The sequence below is a fragment of the Ascochyta rabiei genome, chromosome 5 (assembly GCF_004011695.2).
Source record: "Ascochyta rabiei chromosome 5, complete sequence".
NCBI classification, from domain to species: Eukaryota; Fungi; Ascomycota; class Dothideomycetes; order Pleosporales; family Didymellaceae; genus Ascochyta; species Ascochyta rabiei.
In genome coordinates this window covers 654,894-677,554 of record NC_082409.1, presented here as the reverse complement: position 1 = coordinate 677,554, position 22,661 = coordinate 654,894, and the positions used below count along the sequence as shown (strand labels likewise).

The 22,661-nt window shown below is 50.5% G+C and overlaps 11 protein-coding genes across 11 annotated transcripts, besides 17 other annotated features; 6 read left to right on the top strand and 5 right to left on the bottom strand.

Annotated features, from left to right (window-relative positions):
- Nucleotides 1-724: 724 nt before the first annotated feature.
- On the top strand, nucleotides 725-2,275 carry EKO05_0003372 (uncharacterized protein; the record flags this gene model as incomplete). The annotated part of the gene is made up of 5 exons (XM_038938625.2): nucleotides 725-748; nucleotides 903-1,065; nucleotides 1,120-1,254; nucleotides 1,305-1,959; nucleotides 2,011-2,275. The coding sequence occupies 5 exons, from the start codon at nucleotides 725-727 to the stop codon at nucleotides 2,273-2,275; spliced, it is 1,242 nt and encodes a 413-aa protein (XP_038800894.2).
- A 2,190-nt stretch (nucleotides 2,276-4,465) lies between these two features.
- On the top strand, nucleotides 4,466-5,574 carry EKO05_0003371 (Succinate dehydrogenase assembly factor 2 mitochondrial; the record flags this gene model as incomplete). The annotated part of the gene is made up of 3 exons (XM_038938390.1): nucleotides 4,466-4,866; nucleotides 4,930-4,994; nucleotides 5,093-5,574. The coding sequence occupies 3 exons, from the start codon at nucleotides 4,466-4,468 to the stop codon at nucleotides 5,572-5,574; spliced, it is 948 nt and encodes a 315-aa protein (XP_038800895.1).
- A 397-nt stretch (nucleotides 5,575-5,971) lies between these two features.
- Nucleotides 5,972-7,747: a dispersed repeat.
- Nucleotides 6,104-6,123: a tandem repeat.
- Nucleotides 6,472-6,851: a mobile genetic element.
- Nucleotides 6,475-6,851: a mobile genetic element.
- Nucleotides 6,478-6,842: a mobile genetic element.
- Nucleotides 6,505-6,845: a mobile genetic element.
- Nucleotides 6,544-6,842: a mobile genetic element.
- Nucleotides 6,604-6,839: a mobile genetic element.
- Nucleotides 6,694-6,854: a mobile genetic element.
- Nucleotides 6,718-6,851: a mobile genetic element.
- Nucleotides 6,919-7,386, bottom strand: EKO05_0003370 (uncharacterized protein; the record flags this gene model as incomplete). Its single annotated transcript, XM_038938282.2, has 1 exon — nucleotides 6,919-7,386. One exon carries the CDS (start codon nucleotides 7,384-7,386, stop codon nucleotides 6,919-6,921), a length of 468 nt encoding a protein of 155 aa, XP_038800896.2.
- Nucleotides 6,922-7,451: a mobile genetic element.
- Nucleotides 6,967-7,382: a mobile genetic element.
- Nucleotides 7,261-7,460: a mobile genetic element.
- Nucleotides 7,465-7,574: a mobile genetic element.
- Nucleotides 7,748-8,032: 285 nt separating the features above from the next.
- On the top strand, nucleotides 8,033-9,579 carry EKO05_0003369 (Aldehyde dehydrogenase (NAD(P)(+)); the record flags this gene model as incomplete). The annotated part of the gene is made up of 2 exons (XM_038938453.1): nucleotides 8,033-8,363; nucleotides 8,411-9,579. 2 exons carry the CDS (start codon nucleotides 8,033-8,035, stop codon nucleotides 9,577-9,579), a joined length of 1,500 nt encoding a protein of 499 aa, XP_038800897.1.
- A 307-nt stretch (nucleotides 9,580-9,886) lies between these two features.
- On the bottom strand, nucleotides 9,887-10,811 carry EKO05_0003368 (uncharacterized protein; the record flags this gene model as incomplete). The annotated part of the gene is made up of 2 exons (XM_059636151.1): nucleotides 9,887-10,162; nucleotides 10,215-10,811. The coding sequence occupies 2 exons, from the start codon at nucleotides 10,809-10,811 to the stop codon at nucleotides 9,887-9,889; spliced, it is 873 nt and encodes a 290-aa protein (XP_059492134.1).
- Nucleotides 10,812-11,683: 872 nt separating this feature from the next.
- On the top strand, nucleotides 11,684-12,654 carry EKO05_0003367 ((S)-2-hydroxy-acid oxidase; the record flags this gene model as incomplete). The annotated part of the gene is made up of 3 exons (XM_038938242.2): nucleotides 11,684-11,885; nucleotides 11,942-12,447; nucleotides 12,502-12,654. The coding sequence occupies 3 exons, from the start codon at nucleotides 11,684-11,686 to the stop codon at nucleotides 12,652-12,654; spliced, it is 861 nt and encodes a 286-aa protein (XP_038800899.2).
- Nucleotides 12,655-13,563: 909 nt separating this feature from the next.
- EKO05_0003366 (uncharacterized protein) lies at nucleotides 13,564-14,610 on the bottom strand (the record flags this gene model as incomplete). Its single annotated transcript, XM_038938616.1, has 2 exons — nucleotides 13,564-13,932; nucleotides 13,981-14,610. The coding sequence occupies 2 exons, from the start codon at nucleotides 14,608-14,610 to the stop codon at nucleotides 13,564-13,566; spliced, it is 999 nt and encodes a 332-aa protein (XP_038800900.1).
- Nucleotides 14,611-15,654: 1,044 nt separating this feature from the next.
- EKO05_0003365 (uncharacterized protein) lies at nucleotides 15,655-16,852 on the top strand (the record flags this gene model as incomplete). The annotated part of the gene is made up of 4 exons (XM_038938674.1): nucleotides 15,655-15,889; nucleotides 15,946-16,481; nucleotides 16,528-16,780; nucleotides 16,833-16,852. 4 exons carry the CDS (start codon nucleotides 15,655-15,657, stop codon nucleotides 16,850-16,852), a joined length of 1,044 nt encoding a protein of 347 aa, XP_038800901.1.
- A 788-nt stretch (nucleotides 16,853-17,640) lies between these two features.
- EKO05_0003364 (uncharacterized protein) lies at nucleotides 17,641-18,905 on the top strand (the record flags this gene model as incomplete). Its single annotated transcript, XM_038938673.1, has 2 exons — nucleotides 17,641-18,102; nucleotides 18,156-18,905. The coding sequence occupies 2 exons, from the start codon at nucleotides 17,641-17,643 to the stop codon at nucleotides 18,903-18,905; spliced, it is 1,212 nt and encodes a 403-aa protein (XP_038800902.1).
- A 248-nt stretch (nucleotides 18,906-19,153) lies between these two features.
- EKO05_0003363 (uncharacterized protein) lies at nucleotides 19,154-19,732 on the bottom strand (the record flags this gene model as incomplete). Its single annotated transcript, XM_038945381.2, has 1 exon — nucleotides 19,154-19,732. The coding sequence occupies one exon, from the start codon at nucleotides 19,730-19,732 to the stop codon at nucleotides 19,154-19,156; it is 579 nt and encodes a 192-aa protein (XP_038800903.2).
- Nucleotides 19,733-20,748: 1,016 nt separating this feature from the next.
- Nucleotides 20,749-20,979: a tandem repeat.
- Nucleotides 20,980-21,072: 93 nt separating this feature from the next.
- On the bottom strand, nucleotides 21,073-22,522 carry EKO05_0003362 (uncharacterized protein; the record flags this gene model as incomplete). The annotated part of the gene is made up of 5 exons (XM_038938630.1): nucleotides 21,073-21,297; nucleotides 21,389-21,738; nucleotides 21,800-22,351; nucleotides 22,401-22,424; nucleotides 22,474-22,522. The coding sequence occupies 5 exons, from the start codon at nucleotides 22,520-22,522 to the stop codon at nucleotides 21,073-21,075; spliced, it is 1,200 nt and encodes a 399-aa protein (XP_038800905.1).
- Nucleotides 22,096-22,142: a tandem repeat.
- Nucleotides 22,237-22,269: a tandem repeat.
- Nucleotides 22,523-22,661: the final 139 nt, after the last annotated feature.

The window sequence follows — 22,661 nt, the reverse complement described above, 5'->3', positions numbered from 1 at the left end:
GAAATGCGGGACCATTCACTTGTGGGGTGACTAAATTCGTCGCCTGTTGAAGGGACGGGGTGCCGTTTAGGGCAGGGTTCAAGCTGGCGAGGGAAGTGGATGGAGGAATTCTCGAGGTTTCTCCACCAATGAGAGCGAGACTGCTCGCGTGGGGTGCATCATGCGCGACTTCCCAATTCTCTTGGCCCTGGGGGGCATTGGCGTCATCTCCAGAACGTGGCGAGCCTGCCAACTTCCGCGTGTCACAGCAGCTCGTTGTCAGGGCTTTCGACGCGCTGTACATGCTACTCGACGCGCTGTATAGGCTACTCGACGCGCTGTATAGGCTGGTAGGTACTCGACGCGCCGAAGATCGAAAGGCCAGCTTTCCCCGCTTCGACAGGCTTTCTGGAACCGCCACGCCGACCGGGCGCGCCCTGCTGCCACACCATGGTCCAGTCAAACGTCATGCCGGCCGCGGGAAACGGCAAAATGGTGCGCCTCTGTCAGCCGTCCAACAAGCCCCTCGCGCCCCTCCATGCATTGAGTCGTGCTAAGAGATGGCTAAATTATTCCGTTCAAACGCCGACGATGCCGGCGCGTTGTTGTCCATTGCCTGAAAGCCTTCCCCAGGAAACTGCCTCATAGCATACGCTTCTTCCCCAACCTTTTGCTGGAAGCTGAAGAGCAGTTGAACTCCATTGACCCTGCCACTCCCCAAGAAGCAACACAAAACAACGGCAACATGGCACCAGCTGCGGTTCTGATGGTAGGTTACCCCTCATCAGTGCAATAGCCTGCTCGCAGCTCCTCCGCTGTTATCGAAGCACTCAGATCACTGCAGGCGGTTGCACGGCAAGGCGACTCGGAGCGTAAAGCTCGAGAAACACAGAACACGGACAGGAAGCTAACGTGCCCCTCAGGTCGGTACTGGAGAGTACACGACTGGTTTCGTAGGCGGCGGCGCGTCAAAGTCCGACAAGAAGGTCGGTGTCGTAGGATTGACACTGTTCGACCTTCGAAGACGCGGGAAAGTCGGTAACCTTTCCATGGTCGGCGTGTCCGGAGGCAAATTCCCTGCTATTCGTAAGTCGATCCATCAACCCAACGCCTCAAAGACGAGTTGCTAACATGGCGCAGGCGAGCACCTCCAAAAGAACATCTCGGAGGCATACAACGGCCTAGATGTCTCTTTCGACGAGTTCCCCAAGGAGGGCAAGACTGACCCTGATGCGTACAAGACCGCAATTGACGCTCTCCCCAAGGGCAGCGCCAGTAAGTTGGCTCCACCAGCAAATCTCACAGAATCAGCTGACAGGGCAAAGTTACCATCTTCACCCCAGACACCACCCACTACCCAATTGCCCTGTACGCCATTGAGCGTGGCATCCACGTTCTCATTACCAAACCAGCGGTAAAGCTGCTCGAGCACCATCAGGAACTCCTCGCCAAGGCAAAGGAGCACAATGTTTTCGTTTACATTGAGCACCACAAGCGCTACGACCCCGCCTACGCCGATGCACGATTCAGAGCCCAGAAGCTCGGCGACTTCAACTACTTCTACTCGTACATGAGCCAGCCGAAGAGCCAGCTCGAGACATTCAAGGCCTGGGCCGGAAAGGACAGCGATATCTCATACTACCTCAACTCCCACCACATCGATATCAACGAGTCAATGGTCCCTGACTACAAGCCTGTTCGCGTCATGGGAAGCGCAGCGAAGGGCATTGCAACCACTCTGGGCTGCGATCCTGCTACTGAGGACACAATCACACTTCTCACCGACTGGGTGAAGAAGGACGACCCTAGTAAACGCGCGACGGGTGTCTACACAGCTGGTTGGGCTGCACCACAAAAGGCCGGTGTCCACTCAAACCAGTACTTCCATTACATGTCTTCGTCCGGAGAGATCCGTGTTAACCAGGCGAAGCGCGGCTACGACGTCACTGACGACGAGACTGGCCTGCTGTGGTACAACCCGTACGCATAGCCCAAGAACCTACTGTAAAAGCACAAGCTAACTCGTTCTAGTTTCTACATGAAGTACGCCCCTGACGAGGAGGGTAATTTCGCAGGCCAGATCGGCTACGGATACATTTCCTTCGAGAAGTTCATCGACGCTGTCAACCTTCTGAACGACGGCAAGGTCACCCTCGACCAGCTCGATGCGCGCCCCCTGCCCACACTCAAAAACACCATCGCCACAACTGCTATTCTTGAGGCGGGGCGGAGATCGCTGGACGAGAACCGCCCGATTGAGATTATCGAGGAGAACGGTGTCTGGTCTCTGAAGTAAGTATGTCATATCTTGACATGTAATGAATGAAACGTCACATTGCGTGAACGCGTACGCATATGATGGAGTGCCTCTTAGTTGTGCTGGTGATCGACAGATAAACAAACAGTTGACCCTTTATTTCTCCACGCTACTAACATCGTTCCCGTAGCCGGACCGACGATAACACCACCCCGCTTCTACATATGCAGGTCCCGTCTCGTGAAGATTGATGTGCCGAGCAGCATGTTCACTCGGGCGATCAGTGCACGAACAGATCGCCATCGATCTTAGTCAAGAAAACCCGGGAGCTCGACGGCATCCCTGAGACTACTTGAACCGCTGTCTGCATCTTGCTCATCTCCTCATCTCCTCATCTCCTCATGTCTTGAGATTTGTGCTTCTCTTGTGCTTCTATGCAAGCAACACAACATGGGTATGTGCAGGTTCCTGAGCACTCTGCCAACGACTCGTGTCCCTATGCTCGGGTCATCGTCAGCCGAGTATCGCTTCGGCTCCCGGGATGTCTAAATGAGAAACATGGGCTTTGACCGCATGTGTAGATGATTCACTTACTTAGTAAGATCGCCACCTAGGCAGTCGTGTCTGAGGAGTGCAAGGATGGCTATCCGTCGTTAGTTTAGCTCCGTAACTGGAGAACGGTGGCAGTTTCCTGCGCCACCAATTTCGAAGTGATGGTAGTAGAGTCCCTACAACGACCGGTCAAACGCACGCACTCAAGGCTTATGCCTGTAAACTGGTCTCACGTATGCGCACTATGGTAGCAGTGCCCTAATGCGCAGAGGATCAGTGCTGAACCACACCTGCATTTGAATACCGACTCGACTGTAGAGTAGCCAACAGCACACTTCAGATGACCACACACACTTGAGAAGGAGATCAGCGCACTGGGAGATGGTTCAAGGGGACAGGGGAAAGATGTTTACTGTTGGTCTGTCAGGCGTTCGTGGCTGATCGATGTGTGAGTAGGTAGTCTCGTATGAGTTGATGATCTTTGGAGTCTGACATTCGTTCTCTATCGGGTCGCTTGACGGTCGCTCGATCGTACTAAACAGGACTGCAGTGTGCGATCTGCAGGATTGCAATCTTCATATGTTGGCTCAGCACATCGAGCGTCAAATGGTAGTGATCGGCTTGAAGGCGCGTGTTGATACTTGACACCAGCGTGTTAGACGCACAACCTTCGCAGCAACCTTGCCATTGAAGAGGCTTCGAAGATCCATGTCAGCACGAACCTCACAAGCTTGAACTATGATCCAATAAGTGACTTATAGGCTGATGTCTACTTGCATGGCCAACTCCGACCTTAGTATGAGCTACTATGCGGTTTACACCTCGACGGCTTTCGCAATGCAAGTCCTTTCGCAGGGATGCTTGCAGGGTACGCATTGGGCGTCTTTAGTTGTCAATCGATCTCCCAACAAGCTAGAAATATCTAGGGCTGAACGATCTGTGCTTGAAGCTACAGCGCATCAAGCGCCTGTGGTGCTGGTCCTACTCGAAAGTCCAAGATTAATTCATGTCTTATGATCTGCTCGGTCTTTCGAGTAGATAAGCCCGATACTACGCCTTTCGTATGTGGGCCCATTGGGTGTGGTGGAATCTTTAGTCGATGGCCTGATTCCATGAGGCATTACAGCGGTGCGCACATCCTTAGGAGGAGTCTCTTGGCATCTACCAGGTGGATGTCATCGCAGTCAGGGTCCTGGACACACTGCGTTCTCTAGGAAGGATAGGATGATGAGTCATGCTCGCAAGATACATGCCATAGCTCAACGCACGTAGTGTCTAGGATACAAGAAAAGCTGCTAATCCAGCGGTTTCAAGAGTGTGAGCTTTATTCGCAACTATGGCTTGACTTCATTGGAAGGCATTATTTCTCTCCTAACAGATAAGACTCCTATACTGGATTGTGGCTTAATAGGGATTTTTCGATAAATTTATTGAGTGTCGAAAGCAACTGTGGAGACCGTGTTTAATTGGCCAGAGCGTTTAGGCAACATGAGTCGGATTTGTTGCAGATTGTTTACAGATCGTCATCAAAAGTTGTGAGAGTAATGGACTCGAGTAGGCGATCGGTCTTTACATTAGTCAGCGAAGCTATGACGTTCTTGACTCCCTCGGCTGTACCAAATCTTTCCTATCAACACCCATCGCCCAATTGAATCCTTTCGAACTTCGAACTTCGCAATGGCTTCCTCACGACTTGTTGCGCGCTCATCACGCGCTTTTGTTGCTGTCCAGCGCTCGACATACCGCTCTTTCAGCATCTCGGCAGCCCGTAACAATCAGTTCGAGGCACTCAACAAGCGCACCAATGACACCTCCGAGGAGTATCGCAAGTTCCAGATGGAGAAGAACTTGAACCCGCACATGACGAACACGACCTCTACTATCGCGAACGAGATGCCCTCAGTTGGCAAGGATGCGCCCCCACCTGAGCTCATCACCAGCGTGGATGGCAACTTCACTCCCAAGGACTCCGTCCCCGAGAACACGCAGCGCATGACTGGCGGAACCCAGAGCAGTGAGGGCCATGAAGTCAGTGGAAAGAACTCCGAACTTGGTGTTGGAGAGCTCGAGGGCGCCAAGTAAGCAGCTCTTATATTTTGGTAGCCAAGCTAGGATATAAGCTCACTTTGTACCTTATTCAGGTTCAAGGTTGAGCCGATAAGACGAACCGGAGAGGATGCGAATACTATGCGTGCAAGATTATTATGTCCGTTCTACTGCCCCCTCCTGCTTTGCCCTTCCCAACCAACACCATTCCACACGATCCGCCACTCCTTTGAAAGTACAACTACTAATAGCTCCCAGACCAGAGCCGTAAGAGAGGAACTCTGGAAAGTGATCTGCTCCTCAGCACCTTCGCTGATGCCAAACTTGGCACCATGTCTCCCCAGCTCCTCCAGCAATACGATGTCTTCCTTGACGAGAACGACTGGGACATCTACTACTGGGCCACCCAAGAGCCAACACCCACCTCCCACGAGACTGCTGAGGGCGGTGGCGAGGCACTCGCTACCTCGAATGCGCAAGGCAAGAACGTACAAGAGAAGGACGAGTGGAAACGCTCGCCTGGTACTGGCGAGTGGGCACAGACTGTGGGTACCTTCAAGCCGGCGTACAGGCCGGTACCATCTAGGTGGAAGGGTAGTGAGATTTTGTCGCTTTTGAGGCGCCATGTTAAGGAGAGGAGTGCAGGCGGCGTTACAGACACAGAGGGCGGGGCAAAGGAGACCGAGGGCAAAGGACTGGGCATGATGCCTCCCATTCGCAACTTTGACCAGGCGGCTTAAGATGGTCATTGTACCACTCGTCATAATTCTGTGTACTATGTCTGTATCCAATGTTGATATCCCACGCTTGCTCAGCCTTTCGTTTTACTTGCTCCAATACCTATAAGGCAACCCCATGATGCATGAAACAGACAGTGCCAAGCTTGTAGGTCTTGGTTGAAGACAGAGCTCTCCAACTCTTCACGCGTAAGGTGTGTAGGCTGCTCTGCATAAGTCTGGCAGCCATGTACAGTCATCATGTCCAGCGATAATATGCTGACTGGGTTGGCCACCAAGACGGAGTTGTGATACTCCAACGAAGGTGCAGGAGGGGGCTGCCTAAAGCGGCAGGCGCTTTCCGAAGTACGCGCGAGTTGCTCTTTCCGAGCGCTAAGGCCGTGCACACCAGATGTTAAGATCGGCCCCCTAGTGTTCGGCCACCCCTAGTGTTCGGCCACCTCACCCAAGTAAGCTTCACTATTTTGAGTCGTGATTTTTCAACAACAACGATTACAATTGCCACTCTGTACACATAGACTGAAGCGTAAGAGCTGCTGCTGCTGCTGCCGCCTTTTTAGCTTCGTCTTCTCCTTGCCGTGATGCCTGCTCAGCTTGTAATGCTGCTGCCCGATCTATAGCAGCCTTAATCGCCTCAACGTTGCTATAGCGCTCATTTGGATTAACTTAAACTCGCTTTCTTGAGTGAGTAATAGTAGCACTATCTAATTGATACTTGAGGCGTTGATTTTCAAATTCTAGCCGAGCTGCGCGGGTGTTGGCTCTGGCAATAGCCTTGCCTGCCTTGCCAAGCATCAGGCGTGTGCTCCGTGAATGAGATTCTGATAGAATAAGCTGCTGAGCCTTGTACAAGGCCTGTGAGCTCTGAGGCGTGGCAAACACGTCATCTGAGGCTTAAGTAGATGGTGGAGGAGTGATAGGCCGGCCTGATACTTGAGATGAGAGCAGTACAAGGTCTGGGTTGTATAGGCAGAGGCCAGCAGCCTTCCACCCGGCTCGTATGACTCTCTCAGATAGTCCCTCATCTCTCGCCTTATTGTATGATGTGACAAAGCGCTCCTTCTTGATAGGTGCTGCGTCATCAAGTGCTGAGAGGGCTCGGATCCCGCTACGGTAACGAGATTTGAGTACTGAGAATGGAGCCAGATCTAGCGGCTGGAGGACGTGTGACGCGTGAGGCGGGAGGTATAGGAGATAGACCTTGCTCTGCTTACAGAGCCACATGAAGTCTATTAGGATATGAGAGCCGTGGCCATCCAGTATAAGTAACCGCCAGCGACCGGGTTAAGGTGTAGTTTGAGGCAGAAAAATCCGCTTCAGCCACTCAGATCTAATAGCATTTGACGTCTATCCATTCTCTGACGTTGTATAGAGCCAATCAGGTACCCCTTGTGCTGGGAACCACGTGGATTGTAGATGCTTGCCTTTGAAGATGACTAGGCATTGAAGCTTCTTGCCAACGGCTGAGATGGACTCAATAATAGACACCCACTCACGATCCTCTAGGGATTTGACGTAAGCCTTCTTCTTTAACGAGCTAGCAACCACACGGGAGTTGCTACATACCCCAAGGCCTACCCCAGTCTCATCCATGTTCCATATGTCCTCATATTGTATACCCAGCTCAATCCGCGTACGCTCAAACAACTCTAGAAACGCGCGTATAGTCTCATAGTTGGCTGCTGTAGTCCTTGCGCTCTTAATCTTTCGGCCAACTATAGAGGCGACGCGTGGGTTACGCGTGATGAAATGGGTTACCCATTTATGCCCGAGTGGCTCGTAGTCGCCGTTCATGTGGAGGATAAGGGTAGCCATTTCTCGTACGCGTGGATGGGAGGGTGGCTGTACGCGTGAGTCCTCTTCAAGTATCCAATTTACTAGAAATTGCTCTTATTCTGGAGTCAATCGCTGCTGTTGATGATGAGCTATCGCGTTGGGTTGGCGACCGCTGAGGCGCTCTTGGATCGTTGATCGGGGGACGCCATAGGCCTTGGCAGCCTGCCGTTAGCTTGTAAAAACACCAGAATTGAGATCAGCGATAGCAGATTATATAGCCACTTCACGGGGATCCATTTTGATGGCGTGGCGTTGAGAGTATAGAGCGTCAAAAACAGAGTAACGCGTTGTGTTGGGTGGCCGAACACTAGGGGTGGCCGAACACTAGGGGGCCGATCTTAAGGCAATCGCTTGTGGTTCGACGACGCCACTATATGCGTTTCATGCGATTGCCTGTCTTGCTCAAACTACCGAGGTTCATGCCAGCTTGGTGTTCAAGTTGGGGCCGTTGTCGCAATGGTAGAGAAGTACCCCACCAGGTCAACTGTGAGCTGCGGAAAGCATTTTGCCCCGCCTGACGTCGCTCTTGACACCAGACAATCATTGTGTTCGCAACTCAAAAGTACTTTTGTACAGGAACAGTTGTTTATTTGATACCCACGAAAGTCACCAAAAAGTTGCAACAATGACAGCCAAATCAATCACACTGAAAGCGCCCAACGGCAAGGAATGGGAGCAGCCCACCGGCCTGTTCATCAATAACGAGTTTGTGGAGTCGAGCAAGCCCGATAATACAATCTCTTCGGTCGATCCTGCCACCGAGAAGGAGATTGCTGCAGTACAGGCTGCAACGCCGGACGACATCGATCGTGCTGTGAACGCTGCAAAGAAGGCGCTGAAGAGCCCGGAGTGGAAGCTGCTGCCCAACACTGATCGTGGGCGACTCATGGTGAAGCTTGCGGATTTGATGGAACAAAATCATGAGCTCCTTGCAACAATAGACGCATGGGACAATGGTCAGCATGGTTGTCATCGGAGTGCGAAGCTGAACTGACTTCCCTAGGCAAGCCATACAGCGTGGCGTACAACGACGATCTCCCTGAGGCATTCAATACCATCCGCTACTATGGTGGATGGGCAGACAAAATTTCCGGGCAGACAATAGGCACTACACCACAAAAGTTCGCCTACACCGTACGACAGCCCATTGGCGTGGTTGCACAGATCATCCCATGGAACTACCCTCTCTCAATGGCTTGCTGGAAGCTTGGCCCTGCCCTAGCTTGTGGTAACACTATCGTGCTGAAGCCTGCGGAGCAGACACCGCTGTCTATCCTTGTCTTGGCGAAGCTTATTAGGAAGGCTGGCTTCCCTCCTGGTGTTGTCAACATCGTCAACGGTCTCGGGCGCGAGGCTGGTTCGGCACTGGTTCAGCATCCGCTAGTCGATAAGGTCGCTTTCACGGGATCTACAGCCACAGCTACACAGATCATGAAAATGGCCGCAGTTGGGCTGAAGAACATCACTCTGGAGACTGGAGGCAAGTCGCCGCTGCTCGTTTTCGATGATGCCGACATGGAGCAAGCAGTCAAATGGTCGCACTTCGGCATCATGTCGAACCAGGGTCAGATTTGCACTGCAACCTCCCGCATCCTGGTGCAGGAGTCCATCTTTGACACTTTCGTCGAGAAGTTCCGCAAGCAGGTGTCTGAAGTCTCTGTGATTGGCGACCAGTGGAGTGAATACACCTTTCAAGGACCCCAGGTTACCAAGCAGCAGTACGAACGAATTTTATCGTATGTCGACATCGGCAAGGAGGAAGGTGCTAAGCTCGTCGAGGGTGGAGAGGCTCGCAGCGGAGATGGGTACTATATCAAGCCCACCGTCTTCATCGGCGTTTCATCAAACATGCGGATCTACAGAGAAGAGGTCTTTGGACCTTTTGTGGTCATCGCAACTTTCAAGAGTGAGGACGAGGCTATTGAAATGGCGAATGATACAATCTATGGTCTCGGTGCCGCCGTGTTCACGAAAGATCTGGAAAGGGCGCACAGGGTGGCTTCAGAGATTGACTCTGGCATGGTTTGGGTGAACAGCAGTCAGGATTGTGACTACAGGGTACCGTTTGGTGGTGTCAAGCAGTCAGGTATTGGACGTGAGCTGGGCGAGGCTGGCCTGGAGGCCTACTCCCAGGTGAAGGCGGTGCACATCAACATGGGCAACAAGCTATAGAAAGGTTAACATGAACCATGACAGCACCAATGCGAATTCGACCATCATATGTATAACATTTGCTCGTTGTTTTTGTTTGCAGATGGGAATTGTAGGTTCTAGCATCTGTGCAATAAGTCCAGATTCGCAATTGTTCAGGTGTCAGGATGTCCAGTTCCTCTCTTTTGACTGATCCACATTCGTACGAATTACACATGGTGTTCGAGACGCTAATAGAGATGCTCACCGCCGAACTGAGGTATCACTTCCATTTATGGTACTTTCATTGCTCATCAAATGTATTAATATAAACTTTTCGTCTGAATGCTCAAGCTCCATTCGACAGCCACTCCGCCTTCTGAACCTCTACTCCCGAAGCAGAGATGATCTGGGACATCTCGTCAGTCTCCTTCTGGCCGGGAAGCTTGAACGGCTTCCTCAGACCTCCAGTCTCCCACCCCCGCAGCTCCCTACCTGACTTGATTGCCGACGGGTAGTTGTAGGTCTCGAGGAACTTGCAGATGGGGAAGATCTTCCTCCACAGCTCACGACCCTTCTTATTATCTCCTTCAACTGCGACAGCATTCCAAAGCTCGACTGATGGCTCGGGGATGACGTTGGTTGCACCCCATACTGAGCCCTATGCGCCTGCGCACAGGCCGTAGAAATGTGAGTGTGTCCCACCCGTTAAAGGCAGTTATCCGGTCGTCTAGTTCAAAGAGAAGCTCGGTGAGCGCTGGTGCGTTGCCGGATGTGTCCTTCAGGTAGTGTACACCGACGTCTTTCAGGGACGCCATCTCGGACGGCGACAGGATGAGGCCGCTCGCTGAAGGTATGTTGTAGTAGACGATAGGGATCTTTGACTCTTCGTAGACCTCCTTGCACAGATCGCGGAACTGTTCGTAATTGACTGGATCGTAGAATGGAGGAACAATCACGGTGGCTGCTGCACGGACCTTCGCAGCATGCACAGCAAGTTCGACGCAGTCCTTGGTAGAAAGGGCGCCTGCACCAGCAACAACGGGAATTCGGCCTGCTGAGTACTTGACGCAGAGCTCTGTGACTTGTTTCCTCTCCTCGATTGTCATCGCTGTGAATTCTCCCGTTGTTCCTCCAGGAACAAGACCGTGTACGCCCGCCTCGATCATGCGATTGATGTGAGCTTCAAGACGCCCTTTGTGGATCTTGGTGCCATCGTCCGTGAATGGAGTGACGAGCGCGACGAGAATGCCTTTGAGTTCTTGAGGTGCCATTTTGGAAGTAGAAGTGGTGAGTATTGGGATATCGGAGAAAGCGTCGTGTGACGATGTGATGGATTGGCAAGATAGAGATTCGTAGCACTCATTTTCAGCATTTTGGGGAGTTCTTTTGTGTTTGGAGGGGCTCGTCAATATCCATGGATCACTCCGAAAACGGTTGATCATCCGGGAGACTCCTTCCTGTTAGGGTAAGTGTGGTGTAGGAAGATCTAGTGACGTGTGCGCAACGGCATCCGACACGCTCTTTTCTGGAGCTGAAAATCGCGGAGAGAGGAGCTATCAAGAATATATGCTTCCCCGCGATAGAATATCCCATCGTTCTGCTGCCAGGCCACGCTTCCATTTGCTGTCCCCGCCATGTCTAGATCACCAAATCGGCTGTGGTGATACGGATGACCAGCATAACATAACGTAGTGGACTGAAATCTTAAGCCCCTCTATTCAATTCTGAGTGGCAGCTTGCTGTTAATCCTCACACCTTTGCTCTAAGATTACACACTTTTAATCTTTAGAAACTAGCAGAAAGAGTTCATCAACAAATTCGAAGAATGGCCAATCGTCCACCAGCACTTGATACTCTGGTATTCTCCATTCGTGACCTTGAGCACTATGGAACAAAGAGCCTCTCTTAAAGCTTCCGGGAGTACTACAATGGCGGAGCTATGGACATGACAACGTAAGTCAACAGACTGTTAATGCGTGTGTACACAGGCTAACCATTCATGATCAGTTTGCGTGAGAACGTAACAGCGTACGATAGATACAAAATTCGTCCTCGTATCCTACGAAATGTCTCCAATGTAGATACAAGCGCCGAGATATTTGGAAGGCATATCACATTCCCTTGTGGATTCAGTCCCAGCGCAATGCACTGCCTCGCGCACCCAGATGGAGAGCTTGCCACGTCGAGAACAGCGTCGAAGATGGGAATACCGATGGCGTTATCGTCGTACGCTACAACATCATTGGAAGATGTCATTGCACAGGGTGGTGAGAACCCGTACATGATGCAGATGTGTATTGTGAAGGATCGAAACATTACCACGCAATTACTCAAGAGAGCAGAGAGTGCGCCTTACCAAGCTTCCCTGCAAGGCTTAGAAACAATGCTGATTCGTTTGCAGGTTGCGGATACCGAGCGCTCTTCCTTTCGGTTGATGTGCCCCTCCTCGGCCGCCGATTAGGCGAAATGCGTACGAATTTCACATTACCCGAGGGCATGTCGTTTCCCAATTTGTTATGGAAAGGGTTCGACGAATTCGGTGCGCCAGATGGCAAAGACAACGGGCCTCAAGCTTTTGATGACACCATTGAGTGGGACGAGATCATCCCTTGGTTGAAGAAGAACACCAAGATGCAGATCTGGCTAAAGGGCGTCTCTTCGCCAGAAGATGTTGAGCAAGCGATAGCGGCAGGCGTAGATGGAATTGTCATCTCGAATCATGGCGGGCGCCAGCTAGACGGCGTTCCTGCTACCCTTGACTCCCTGCGACAGTGTGCACCAATCGCAAAGGCCCATATCCAAGTTGCGGTAGATGGCGGGATAAGAAGAGGGTCTGATATCTTCAAAGCCATTGCCCTTGGCGCTGACTTTTGCTTTCTTGGAAGGATCGCTATTTGGGGGCTTGCTGTAAGTTCAGACTGTTCTTTGATATGTCTCAAAACACGCACTAATCTTGCTCAGTACAAAGGCCAAGAAGGTGTTGAGCTTGCCATCAAAATCCTTTTTGAAGAATTCAAGTCGACAATGGCACTAGCTGGGTGTCGATCGGTGAAGGAGGTTACTCCTAATCATTTGAGCGTTCTAGAGCACAACGGTGTTCTAGCAAAATTGTAAATCACGGTATATGTAGAACTCGATGAAATGCGAGCTTGTTACACAACCAACTCGATGCTCAGCGAAAGTGAGGGCCACGCCAGTCTACCAAAGCCTTTGAGACGTAGACCATATTTGCTGTCTGAAGATGCTCATCGAGCGTCATAATCAGCTTCAGTATAGCATAAGCCAAATGTTACCCTCTCGTAGTACGTCCACCCAAGAGTAGATGTCTTTCCTCTTTTTCCCAGACGCTCGCTGTTCAGACGGACTGACTGGATCATTCCCGACACTCTTCTCGACTCTATCGCGATAATCCCACACCTCGCGCATGATTTGCTGAGAGGTAGTGAAGCCGTTGGACGCAGATTGACTCGCGCCTTTCTGTATCCAACTCATTAACCAATCTCGAGCTGTCGCTGATATGGCCTCAGAGCCTGCAACAAAGGCCAGCCATGGGGTTCCAGGCAACTTGATATCGCAAACATTGTGAGCAAGGTCAAAATCTTTCAAAGCCGCGATCACGTCGTTGACATGTGCCTGTAGAATGAATGGATGGACCTTTCGGATCCTTCGGCAGAACAATATGACCAGAGCTGAGGTCATCGCGCGAATCATAGCTCGACTTGCTACCGGCGGTCTCGGAATTGTAGATCCGCTCTGATTGGTACGAGATGGTGACGAATCCCCAGAGCTGCTATACTTAGCAGAGAGAGAGCAGATACGATTCTCGAGTTGTGTGGTCTTTCTCTGCAGGCATTCTTGGAATGTTCGGGTCGGCTGTACCGAAGTCTCATCTAGATAATCCATAATGTTTGCCACCCTTGTGGTCTGTGAGACATAGCTAAGCCAAATTTCCGGTATTCCATACACATCCATGTAAAGCGTGTTAAACCAGGCACGAGAGTCCTCCAGATGTATATCCTGAAGTCAGGTCTCATGGTCTTTATGTGCCTCAGCTTCATCGTCGCTATCTGTACCATGCGATTTTATACGAAGGAAGTCGCCTAATTGGGAGTGTTTGTGCGACGCAGTGACGTCTTGACCGGCTTCACATGAGCCGATGACAGGAGCAGAGGTTTTATTGCGGAACGTTCTTTCGATCTTGCCCTGCAATAGAGGGTTTTTGTGGTCATGCAGAACAAACGTATTCTTCCCAATGATGCGGAGCCATGTATACACGTGATGTAAAAGCCGAGCTCTGCGGGAAGCTTTGTGCTTTGTGATGCCTCGCAATCTCACGAGACGTTCGGCATCTATCAAGTAGCATCTAACATCTACTACATTGCCAGTTTCGGTCTAAGCACGGTCAGCTGGATGGAAAAAGACGATATTCGGTCGACTAACAGCAAGCGCTATGAGGCTGAAGATAGCCATTAGTTGGTCTTTATACTTTGCTTTCCCGTCACCAGAAGTCTCTAACCTCAAAGACTCTTGCATGTGTCGTTTCGCTCGTTTGGAGACATACCCAAGGATTTGCATAGATGTCTTGGGGTCCAAATCGCCTGATGACGGTGGCGCCCTTGCCACCATGTGAGCAGAACAACCCAGGAGGACGAACAAATTCGCTTTGTTAGCGTGTCTGACATTTGGGTTACAAAGCCACGTCAACTCAGCATAGGTCTGCACAGCGTTGCTCCAGTTAAGCGTTTCCCAAGGCGATTTAGAGGTCATAGGCACTGGTCCAAAATGTGGGACAATGGTATCCCGGAAGTATTGCAGTAAGAACTGTGCATCGTGCAGCACTTGTGCTTCATCGAGCTCGGTCAGAGCATATGGTGGCGGTTGCGAATCGAACACCATACTCGACGTACCTAGGCTCTGTTCCTCGTAAAACTGATTTGGGATCAACGGGTATTCGAACGCATGAGTGGCGAGATCTTGATTTTGAGGCTGATTAGCAACGTGTGCGAGAAGACTTAATCGATCACCGTAGGACTGATCGTGAAGCTGGTCATGGATCACGGGCATCGTCATGTCAAAGGTAGTATCAAACAAGCCGTTCTAGATGAGTCCGTTAGAGGAATCGAACAACAACTCGAGATCTGACATAGAACCAACTGAAGAACGATGGAACAAGTCCGGTTCATGAGGTAAGACAGTGGTGTTCTCCGGATTTGTCGCGTTCGTTGATACATTGCTGTTGTTACCAACGTCAAGTGATCCTTTATCAAAGGGTAGATCCTCATAATCAACCATAAGATTGCTTGTATCACTTTCTTGGTTAGGATTCGGACTGATGATTGACTGATCTACTTCAGACACAGTGGGAAGTTGATCTTGAATCGGACAGCTTGTCGCGTCTTAGGTTTCAATCGTCTCTATATACTTGTCAACAAGAACTGTTTGTTGTCGTTTGCTTTACGTACGCTGAGTTAGTTGCGATAAAGGCCTCGACGGCCCATATGACATGGACGCCCATCAAATTTGCGAGGGATAACCGCCACACACCAGTCCCGCCTTGCAACAGGTAGCGCACATAGGTCGGGCATGATCGCGCTTGACGTGGCGACATCGACAAGTTGCACATCCACCAAGGTTGTGCGTGCGTTTTCGAGTTGCACCTCAACTCTTGCTGGGTGGCATGGTTGGCCTAATCATTATGACGTCAATAAGGAGCGTGCTGTACAGCAACGACTCTTTGAGGGAGGATTCAACTGAACGACTTAGGCATACAAATCTCCCGTTTCATCGCAGATTTTTGACAAGTCACTGGAGAATTCCACCTCACGTAGCGTTCATTGGTTGACTTTGGGCTTTGCGGGGCGAACTAAGCTGCATCAGGTAGGAGATTCCGAGTGCATCAAGACGAGCACCTTCCCAACACTTGTCGCTTCATCGCCTACAAATCAATACAAAGCTTACCAATCAAGACCGATGGAGTTTAAAGTACTCAATCGACTCATCAAGTAGGAATATCAATAGCAGACAAATTGACCAGGTCTCAATCACAATTCTCACACACCAAAACTACTATTTTCAGCATGTCTAATATCTTCCTTACAGGCGCTACCGGGTATAATGATAGCCGAAGCTTCGGATGTGTTGCTGGCATTTCGTAGCTATATCGGCGGAGAGGTCCTTCACACTCTAGCGCGCGCTGGACACTCTGGGTTACACATCACCTCGCTCGTTCGAGACGCCACCAAAGCAGAGCAAGTGAAGTTGGCGTACCCAGACGTCAAGACTATATTAGGAGACTTAGACGACACCGATTTAATCAAAGAGCAGTCCAAGGCCGCAGATATCGTTCTGAGTATGTATTCGTCCTTCATCGATGTTTATATTACATCAGGCTAACATAATTCTGAGACTTTGCTGCTACTGGGCATGCGGCAAGCGCGAATGCCATTGCCGAAGGCCTGCAAACACGGCAAAAGGAGATGCAAAAGCCCAGTTTTTGGATTCAAATGTCAGGAGCAACAGTCTACCCAGTAGATGAGATCGCATCAGGCCGTTTTGGCTATGCTACCGACGATGTTTATAATGACCTCAAAGATCAGGACAAGATTCTGTCCATCATTCAGGATAACCGCAAGCGAGTGGTAGATAATCTCGTTCTATCACAAGCACCCTCGTCGGTCAAGACAGCTCTGATTATTAGGCCCCTCATTTACGGTGTCGGCAGAGGCCCAGTGAACCAGAGAAGCATCCAGGCACCAGAGATTGCGAAAGCAACGTTGAATCTTGCTCATGGCTTCAAGCTGAACAAGGGCAAAAACATTTGGAGTAATATCCACGTTCATGATCTGGCTAATTTAGTTTCCATGTTGGTCAGAGCGGCCAGAGATGGCAAAGACGGTTTCTGGAACAAGGATGGCGTTTTCAACGTCAAGAATGGCGAGCTGGTGAGTTCGGACGTGAATTCTAGTGGACGTGTTACTAACAGGATAGGCATTTGGAGAGTTGAGTGCTTTGGTCACAAAAGAAGCGCACAAGCAAGGCTTCGTCAAATCTGGCGATAGTCTTGAGACAATTAATGCGGCAAAAGCTGACACCTTGAGCGGCCACGCGTCGATTCTATGGGGTACCAACGCTCGTACACGATCATCAATTGCTCAGAGGAAACTCAGATGGAAGCCAAATGGGGGTTCGCTTGAAAGTACGATCGCAGATATTGTTCGCACTGAAGGAAAGGCCTCTAAAAGTGAGTAACCCTATGAGTCGCAGCCTCTGGTACACGACTGATACTTTTCTAGGTTCCAAGAGCGAACTATAATTCAGCTCTGCTTGAGACTCCTGAGCTTGCGCAGATATTCTGGCAGTAAACACAGCAACCTGCAATATGATCATCTCTCGAAATGCCTTCCCTGTTGCGGCTACAGATCTACTATCTTTGACGTTGCGAAGCAGCTCTTGTTGCCGATATAGGCGCGAATGCTGGACTACAATCACAGCATATCGTAATTCCGATTACAAGGGAATGGCGCTTCGAAACAATAATGCTCTTTCAATCGTCAATGATGACAGGTGTGGGCGCCTCGAAGTGTGCTGACGCACTCCCGGTTGCCGCAGCCTGCCCTTGCTTCTTCCACCCAATCTCCTTTACCAGGCTCGTTCTCTCACCGTCAAGATGAAACTCACTTAGTTCGGATTGTTCAATGGCTGTGACAGCCTTTAATTTCTACCTGCATCCGAGTCTCAGTGCGACCGTTCAGCATACGGTGATTGCGGGGTTAACGGCTCTCTCTTTAAGCCACAAAGCGAAGGTTGAGCTTAAGACCGGGTCCAATATGATGCCATGCGGGCAGTTCTTGGAACTTTTGTGCTCAAATTTCTGACATTTCTGACCCGTCCTTACGATATCATTGACCCCGCAGTGCGGAGTTAAGGTATGCGGCAATTAGCAAGTGTGGCAACGTCAACCGGACTGAACTCCTATGGTGATCATTAAGTATAAGAGGCTGCGACGTCAACCCTTCGAGACCTCGGTCATCTAACCTCGTTTCAAGGCTCAGGTGTATTGTTACCGATTATCGGTTCAGTAAGCTCCTACAGTCCAGCGACATGTCTTTCAACACCCTCGAGACCCCCAAATCACTACTTGGCCGTCATCGCGTTCTATCTCCAACTGCTGGTGTTCGCGTTTCTCCACTATGTCTTGGCTCAATGAACTTCGGTGATTCATGGAAGGAGGCGCTTGGTGAATGTACAAAAGAGACGGCGTTTGCCATGCTGGACTATTTCTACGAACAAGGCGGTAATTTCATCGACACAGCTGTCAATTACCAGCTGGGCGAGAGCGAGCAATGGCTCGGTGAATGGATGGAGGCTAGAGGAAGACGAGATGAGATGGTGATTGCCACCAAGTTCACTGGCGTGCAAAGTGCTGCTGAGCAGCGCGAGAAAGAGGGAAGGTTCGAGGGAAAAGGGGTCATGAAGGACAACTATTCGGGGAATAGCGCGAAGAATATTTATACTTCCATTGAGCGCTCGCTGAAGAATTTACGTACGACTTACATTGACGTTGTAAGCACATGTCCTCCAGCTATATGTCGCACTCACGCTAACCACAGCCATAGTATTACGTTCATCTCTGGGATTACACCACCAGCATCCCGGAATTAATGAATAATCTCAACGATCTCTGCACAGCCCGCAAAGTGATCTATCTCGGTATCTCCGACACCCCAGCCTGGCTGGTCGTCAAAGCAAATTGCTACGCGCGCCAACACGGTCTACGCCAGTTCTCACTCTACCAAGGTCGTTGGTCCGCTGCCGACCGCTCTTTCGAGCGCGAAATCATCCCCATGTGCCTCACTGAGGGCATGGCGCTCGCTCCTTGGGGTGCACTTGGCGGTGGAGGCTTCAAGACGAAAGAGCAGCGTGAGAGTGGTGAAGGCCGGAAGAACTTCGTCAGAGTCGCATTTACGGGGAAGGAAGAGAAGGTGAGCCTTGTGCTGGAGGAGATTGCAAACAAAAAGGGCACGTTGATGACGAGTATTGCGTTGGCGTATGTCATGCACAAGAGTCCGTATGTGTTTCCCATTGTAGGCGGCAGGAAGGTAGACCACCTCGAGGGTAACATTGCAGCACTTGAACTCAGGCTCGATGAGGAGGAGATGAACAAGATCGATAACGCATACGGGTTTGAGATGGGCTTTCCACACGACTTCCTTGGTCCAGCGAATAAATCGGTGCTTGGTCCTCAGGACGGCTGGTTCATCAACAATATCACCTATCTTGACTTTGTCGAGGGTCCAAAACCCATCCCTCCACATCAGGGTGCGCTGGACAAACCGTTCAAGGAGCTGAAGGCTCCAGGAGAGTAATGAAATCGGTCAACTATAAGGGCGGGATGTTGGCGGACAAACAATGACATGGGTATAGGTGCATCGAGTAATGTATCACTATTTGCTATAATAGATTTCCAGGACGTGTATATCTTCTGATTGCTATATCGGGTATTGTATCTATAAAACAGGTCGAATCATGCACACTCATGTTGTACACAGTTTCGTCATCCGTCTTAAAGCTTCGTCTTTTAATCGTACAGCGATAACGTCATCTCATATCTAATCTAGTTCCTGCTCTTTCCAAGCTCGCTCTGGGCCTGCGACGTAGGGCCACCTTTGACCCTCTCGCCACCTGTGATCTTCTTCTCACCTTCGGTGATGTCATGTAGGGCCTCGCTCGTGATGGGCTCCTTGGCATGCTGCTGGGCCTTTGCTGTCGGGCCACCCTTCACAGGTCGCCCCTTGCCAGTGATGTCTTTTTCCGCCTCTGTGATCTTGTGCAGTGTTGCGGAATCAAGGATACCGTTGTGCTGTTCGGAGCCGCTAGGGCCGTTGCTCGAAGTCTGGTTGGGGTTGGCGTTCGATGTGATGGGCGTGCCATTGCTACTGCTGCCAGTGGTGCCCTCATTCGTCAAGATGCTCTGGGCAACCGCTGTTGGGCCACCCTTGGTGGGACGCTCAGAACCGGTGATCTCCTTCTCAGCGTCGGTGATCTCACGGATGACTTGAGCAGTGAGCAGCTGTCCGACATGCTTCTGAGCACGAGCGGTGGGACCGTTGGGGATGGGCCCATCCTTTTTGGTAAGAGTCTTCTCAGCAGCGGTAATCTGGGAGAGGAGGTTGGAGTCGATAGTAGCAGACATCTTGAGTGTTGTGCTGAAGGTTCGTTGCGTGATGGGCGTGCTAAAGCGTGGTGTGGTTGATGCAATGAAGCGGGTGGTTCGAAGAAGAAAAGACATGGCTTGAGATTTGGTAAGAAGAGTTTTTGCTTTCTGATTGTAGGTAGAAAGAGCAAACGGAATGTGGTGTGATTACGTGGGTTCGTCGCGATTGAATAGGAAAGAAGCAGTGGAGATGAAATGGAGTTGCGATGGAGGTAACGACGACATGGTGATGTTGTTCTAATTCCAATGACCCAAGCACAAGCGCCGATGCATATGTCAATTCGCGATTGTCAATGATGGGATGATTTTTGGTGGAGCTGATGATGTCAAGACCCTTTGACAACGCGCTAAAGACGCGTTGATCAGTCGCATTGCTTTGCAAACACCATTACAGGTGTTTATCGTCGACGTAACAATATTGTGTTCTACCGCAAAGTTTTCAAAGCTGACACTCTGCTGATAATCGTCATTGTCGTAAACGTGTATACAGCCTACACTCAACGTGACAACATCTTGACTTGCACACGACTGCATTCGGCACGGATTCATCCTGGTCGTCCGGTTCGAGACGTGAAAGATGCCACCAAGCTCGTATACTCCACTGTGGCAGGACTTTCTACTGAAAATCTCTGAGCTGTCGCCACGTATATCCTCTGCGCTCACATGTCAGCAAACGAAAAAGCTAATGAGGTAGTCGCAAGGAAAAGCATTTACTAGGTGCGGCTACTTTGTTTTACTGTGCAACAGTACCATTATGATTTGCGCACCTTTGGATTCGAACGGCGAGGGTCAAGGAGAAGATAAAGTCGAATAGGTTGAACAACGCTTTACAATTGTGAGTGTTCCATTAGACACATGACCGCTCAGATAGTCTGATTGGTGCATGCCACAAGAGAAAGTTATCGCAAAGCGCATTCGTGTAATAGATCTGGCGAAATGAGGCCAAGTCCAAATGTCATCGATGAGTTGCACTGATCACTCATTTAGTTTCCTGAAGTAGTAGTAGTAGTAGTAGTAGTAGTAGTAGTAGTAGTAGTAGTAGTAGTAGTAGTAGTAGTAGTAGTAGTAGTAGTAGTAGTAGTAGTAGTAGTAGTAGTAGTAGTAGTAGTAGTAGTAGTAGTAGTAGTAGTAGTAGTAGTAGTAGTAGTAGTAGTAGTAGTAGTAGTAGTAGTAGTAGTAGTAGTAGTAGTAGTAGTAGTAGTAGTAGTAGTAGTAGTAGTAGTAGTTCTTGAGTGTTTCATACTCCAGTCTTGAATACGGCAGTTTAGTTGTTTCGAAATTTGCCTTCATTCAGGTATTGAAAAGAATCTGCTCTTCTACTACATCGCTGCATTCGCAGAGTTAGCTGCAAGCCACGCCGCGAAAGCCTGAGCGTTTCTTGTTTGCATGAAGATCGTCCCCGGGCCTGTGAACTTGCAAACCAGCCCTTCACTTGCCATCATATTCGACACGATGCCGCCGGACGCGACACGCTCAAGGACGTACTTGCAGTTCCAAGCAACAAGATGGCCGTTATCGATTATGTATTTTTCATCTTTTTGCAACTGTTCAGGCTGTTAGTACCAGACCACGTACAACGGAAACAAGGAGGGGACCGTTATTTTGGAAGAATGACGAAGAACTTGGGTGACTCACATCTTTCCGGATGATCGCGCCAAAACTGGTGCACCAAAGGATGCCCTGACCCGAAATCTTGTACACAAACAATCCCTCGCCACTGAACATCGCCTTTGTCACACCCTGACTCTTGTACTCGGTCACAATGCCCTGTGTACATGCCAGAAACGCGTCTTTACCCACGCTCCATTGCTCATGGCCCCCAAGCTTGATGATGGTTATGTCGCCGATGGCAGCAGGCGCGAGAAGCAACTCGCCGGGACCGGTGTAGATTGACTTAGACATCTCGCCTCCGGTGAGAACTTTCTTAAAAGAGAATTTCATGGTGCCTTTGAGGGTTATAGTCGGGGTCATCGCTATCATTACGCCTATATGCCTGTTAGTCGCACTGCTCCCTAAACTCGGACTCAGGGACCAGGAAGAACATACCAGGTTTCGCGGTAAGGGGACATCCGATTGCAAGTTGCACTGTGAGGATTGTGTTCGTGTTCCTGTGGCTCACTCGGTAGCTTCCGCCATTGAAGGTTCCGACATCGTCAGCAGATGTGCTCCCTGTGCCTGCAAACTGTGGTTGGGAGGCCTGGACCTGTTGCTGCTGTGGTTGTATCTGCTGCTGGCTGATCTGCTGTGGTGGTATGCCTGGGTGTTGAAGAGGACTTTGAGTTGGTGCCGGGGTGCCGAAAGGGCTCAAGGGCCCTTTCTCGGGGAATAGCTGCGGCGGCGGCTGGTGTTGCTGCTGGTGTTGTTGTGGTTGTTGTTGTGGTTGGTGCTGAGGAGGCGCGCTGCCCGGCGGCGGGAAGTGTTGTTGGGTGTGGTCTGGAGGCGGCGCATATTGCTGTTGCTGTCCACCTGGTGGAGGAGGATAGTGCTGTGACTGCTGCTGTTGTTGATGTTGCTGCGCAGGAGGAGACGACGGAGGTGGAGGGTATGATTGGCCGCCTGGCGGAGGCGCAAAATACTGCTGTTGACCGTGTTGTTGATCTATCGTGGATTAGTGTGATATGGCTGCTAGCAGTATGGAGCTGCGTACCATATCCACCCTTCTCTGGTGGTGCTGCAACTGATCAGTTCATGTCGACAAAAGTGCCACGCATAAAGCTCACGAGGGTAGAAGTTTCCACCTGGCGGCGGGTTTCCTCCGAAACCTGACATTGTGTCTTTCTGAAGTCTAGATGGACTTGCAAACAGCTGTTTATTAAGCGACCAGCGCGTGTACAACCTACGTCGAGAGCTGGGAGGGTATTGCGAAGGGAAACAAGTTGGAGCTCCGAACAGAACCGACGACAGGCGC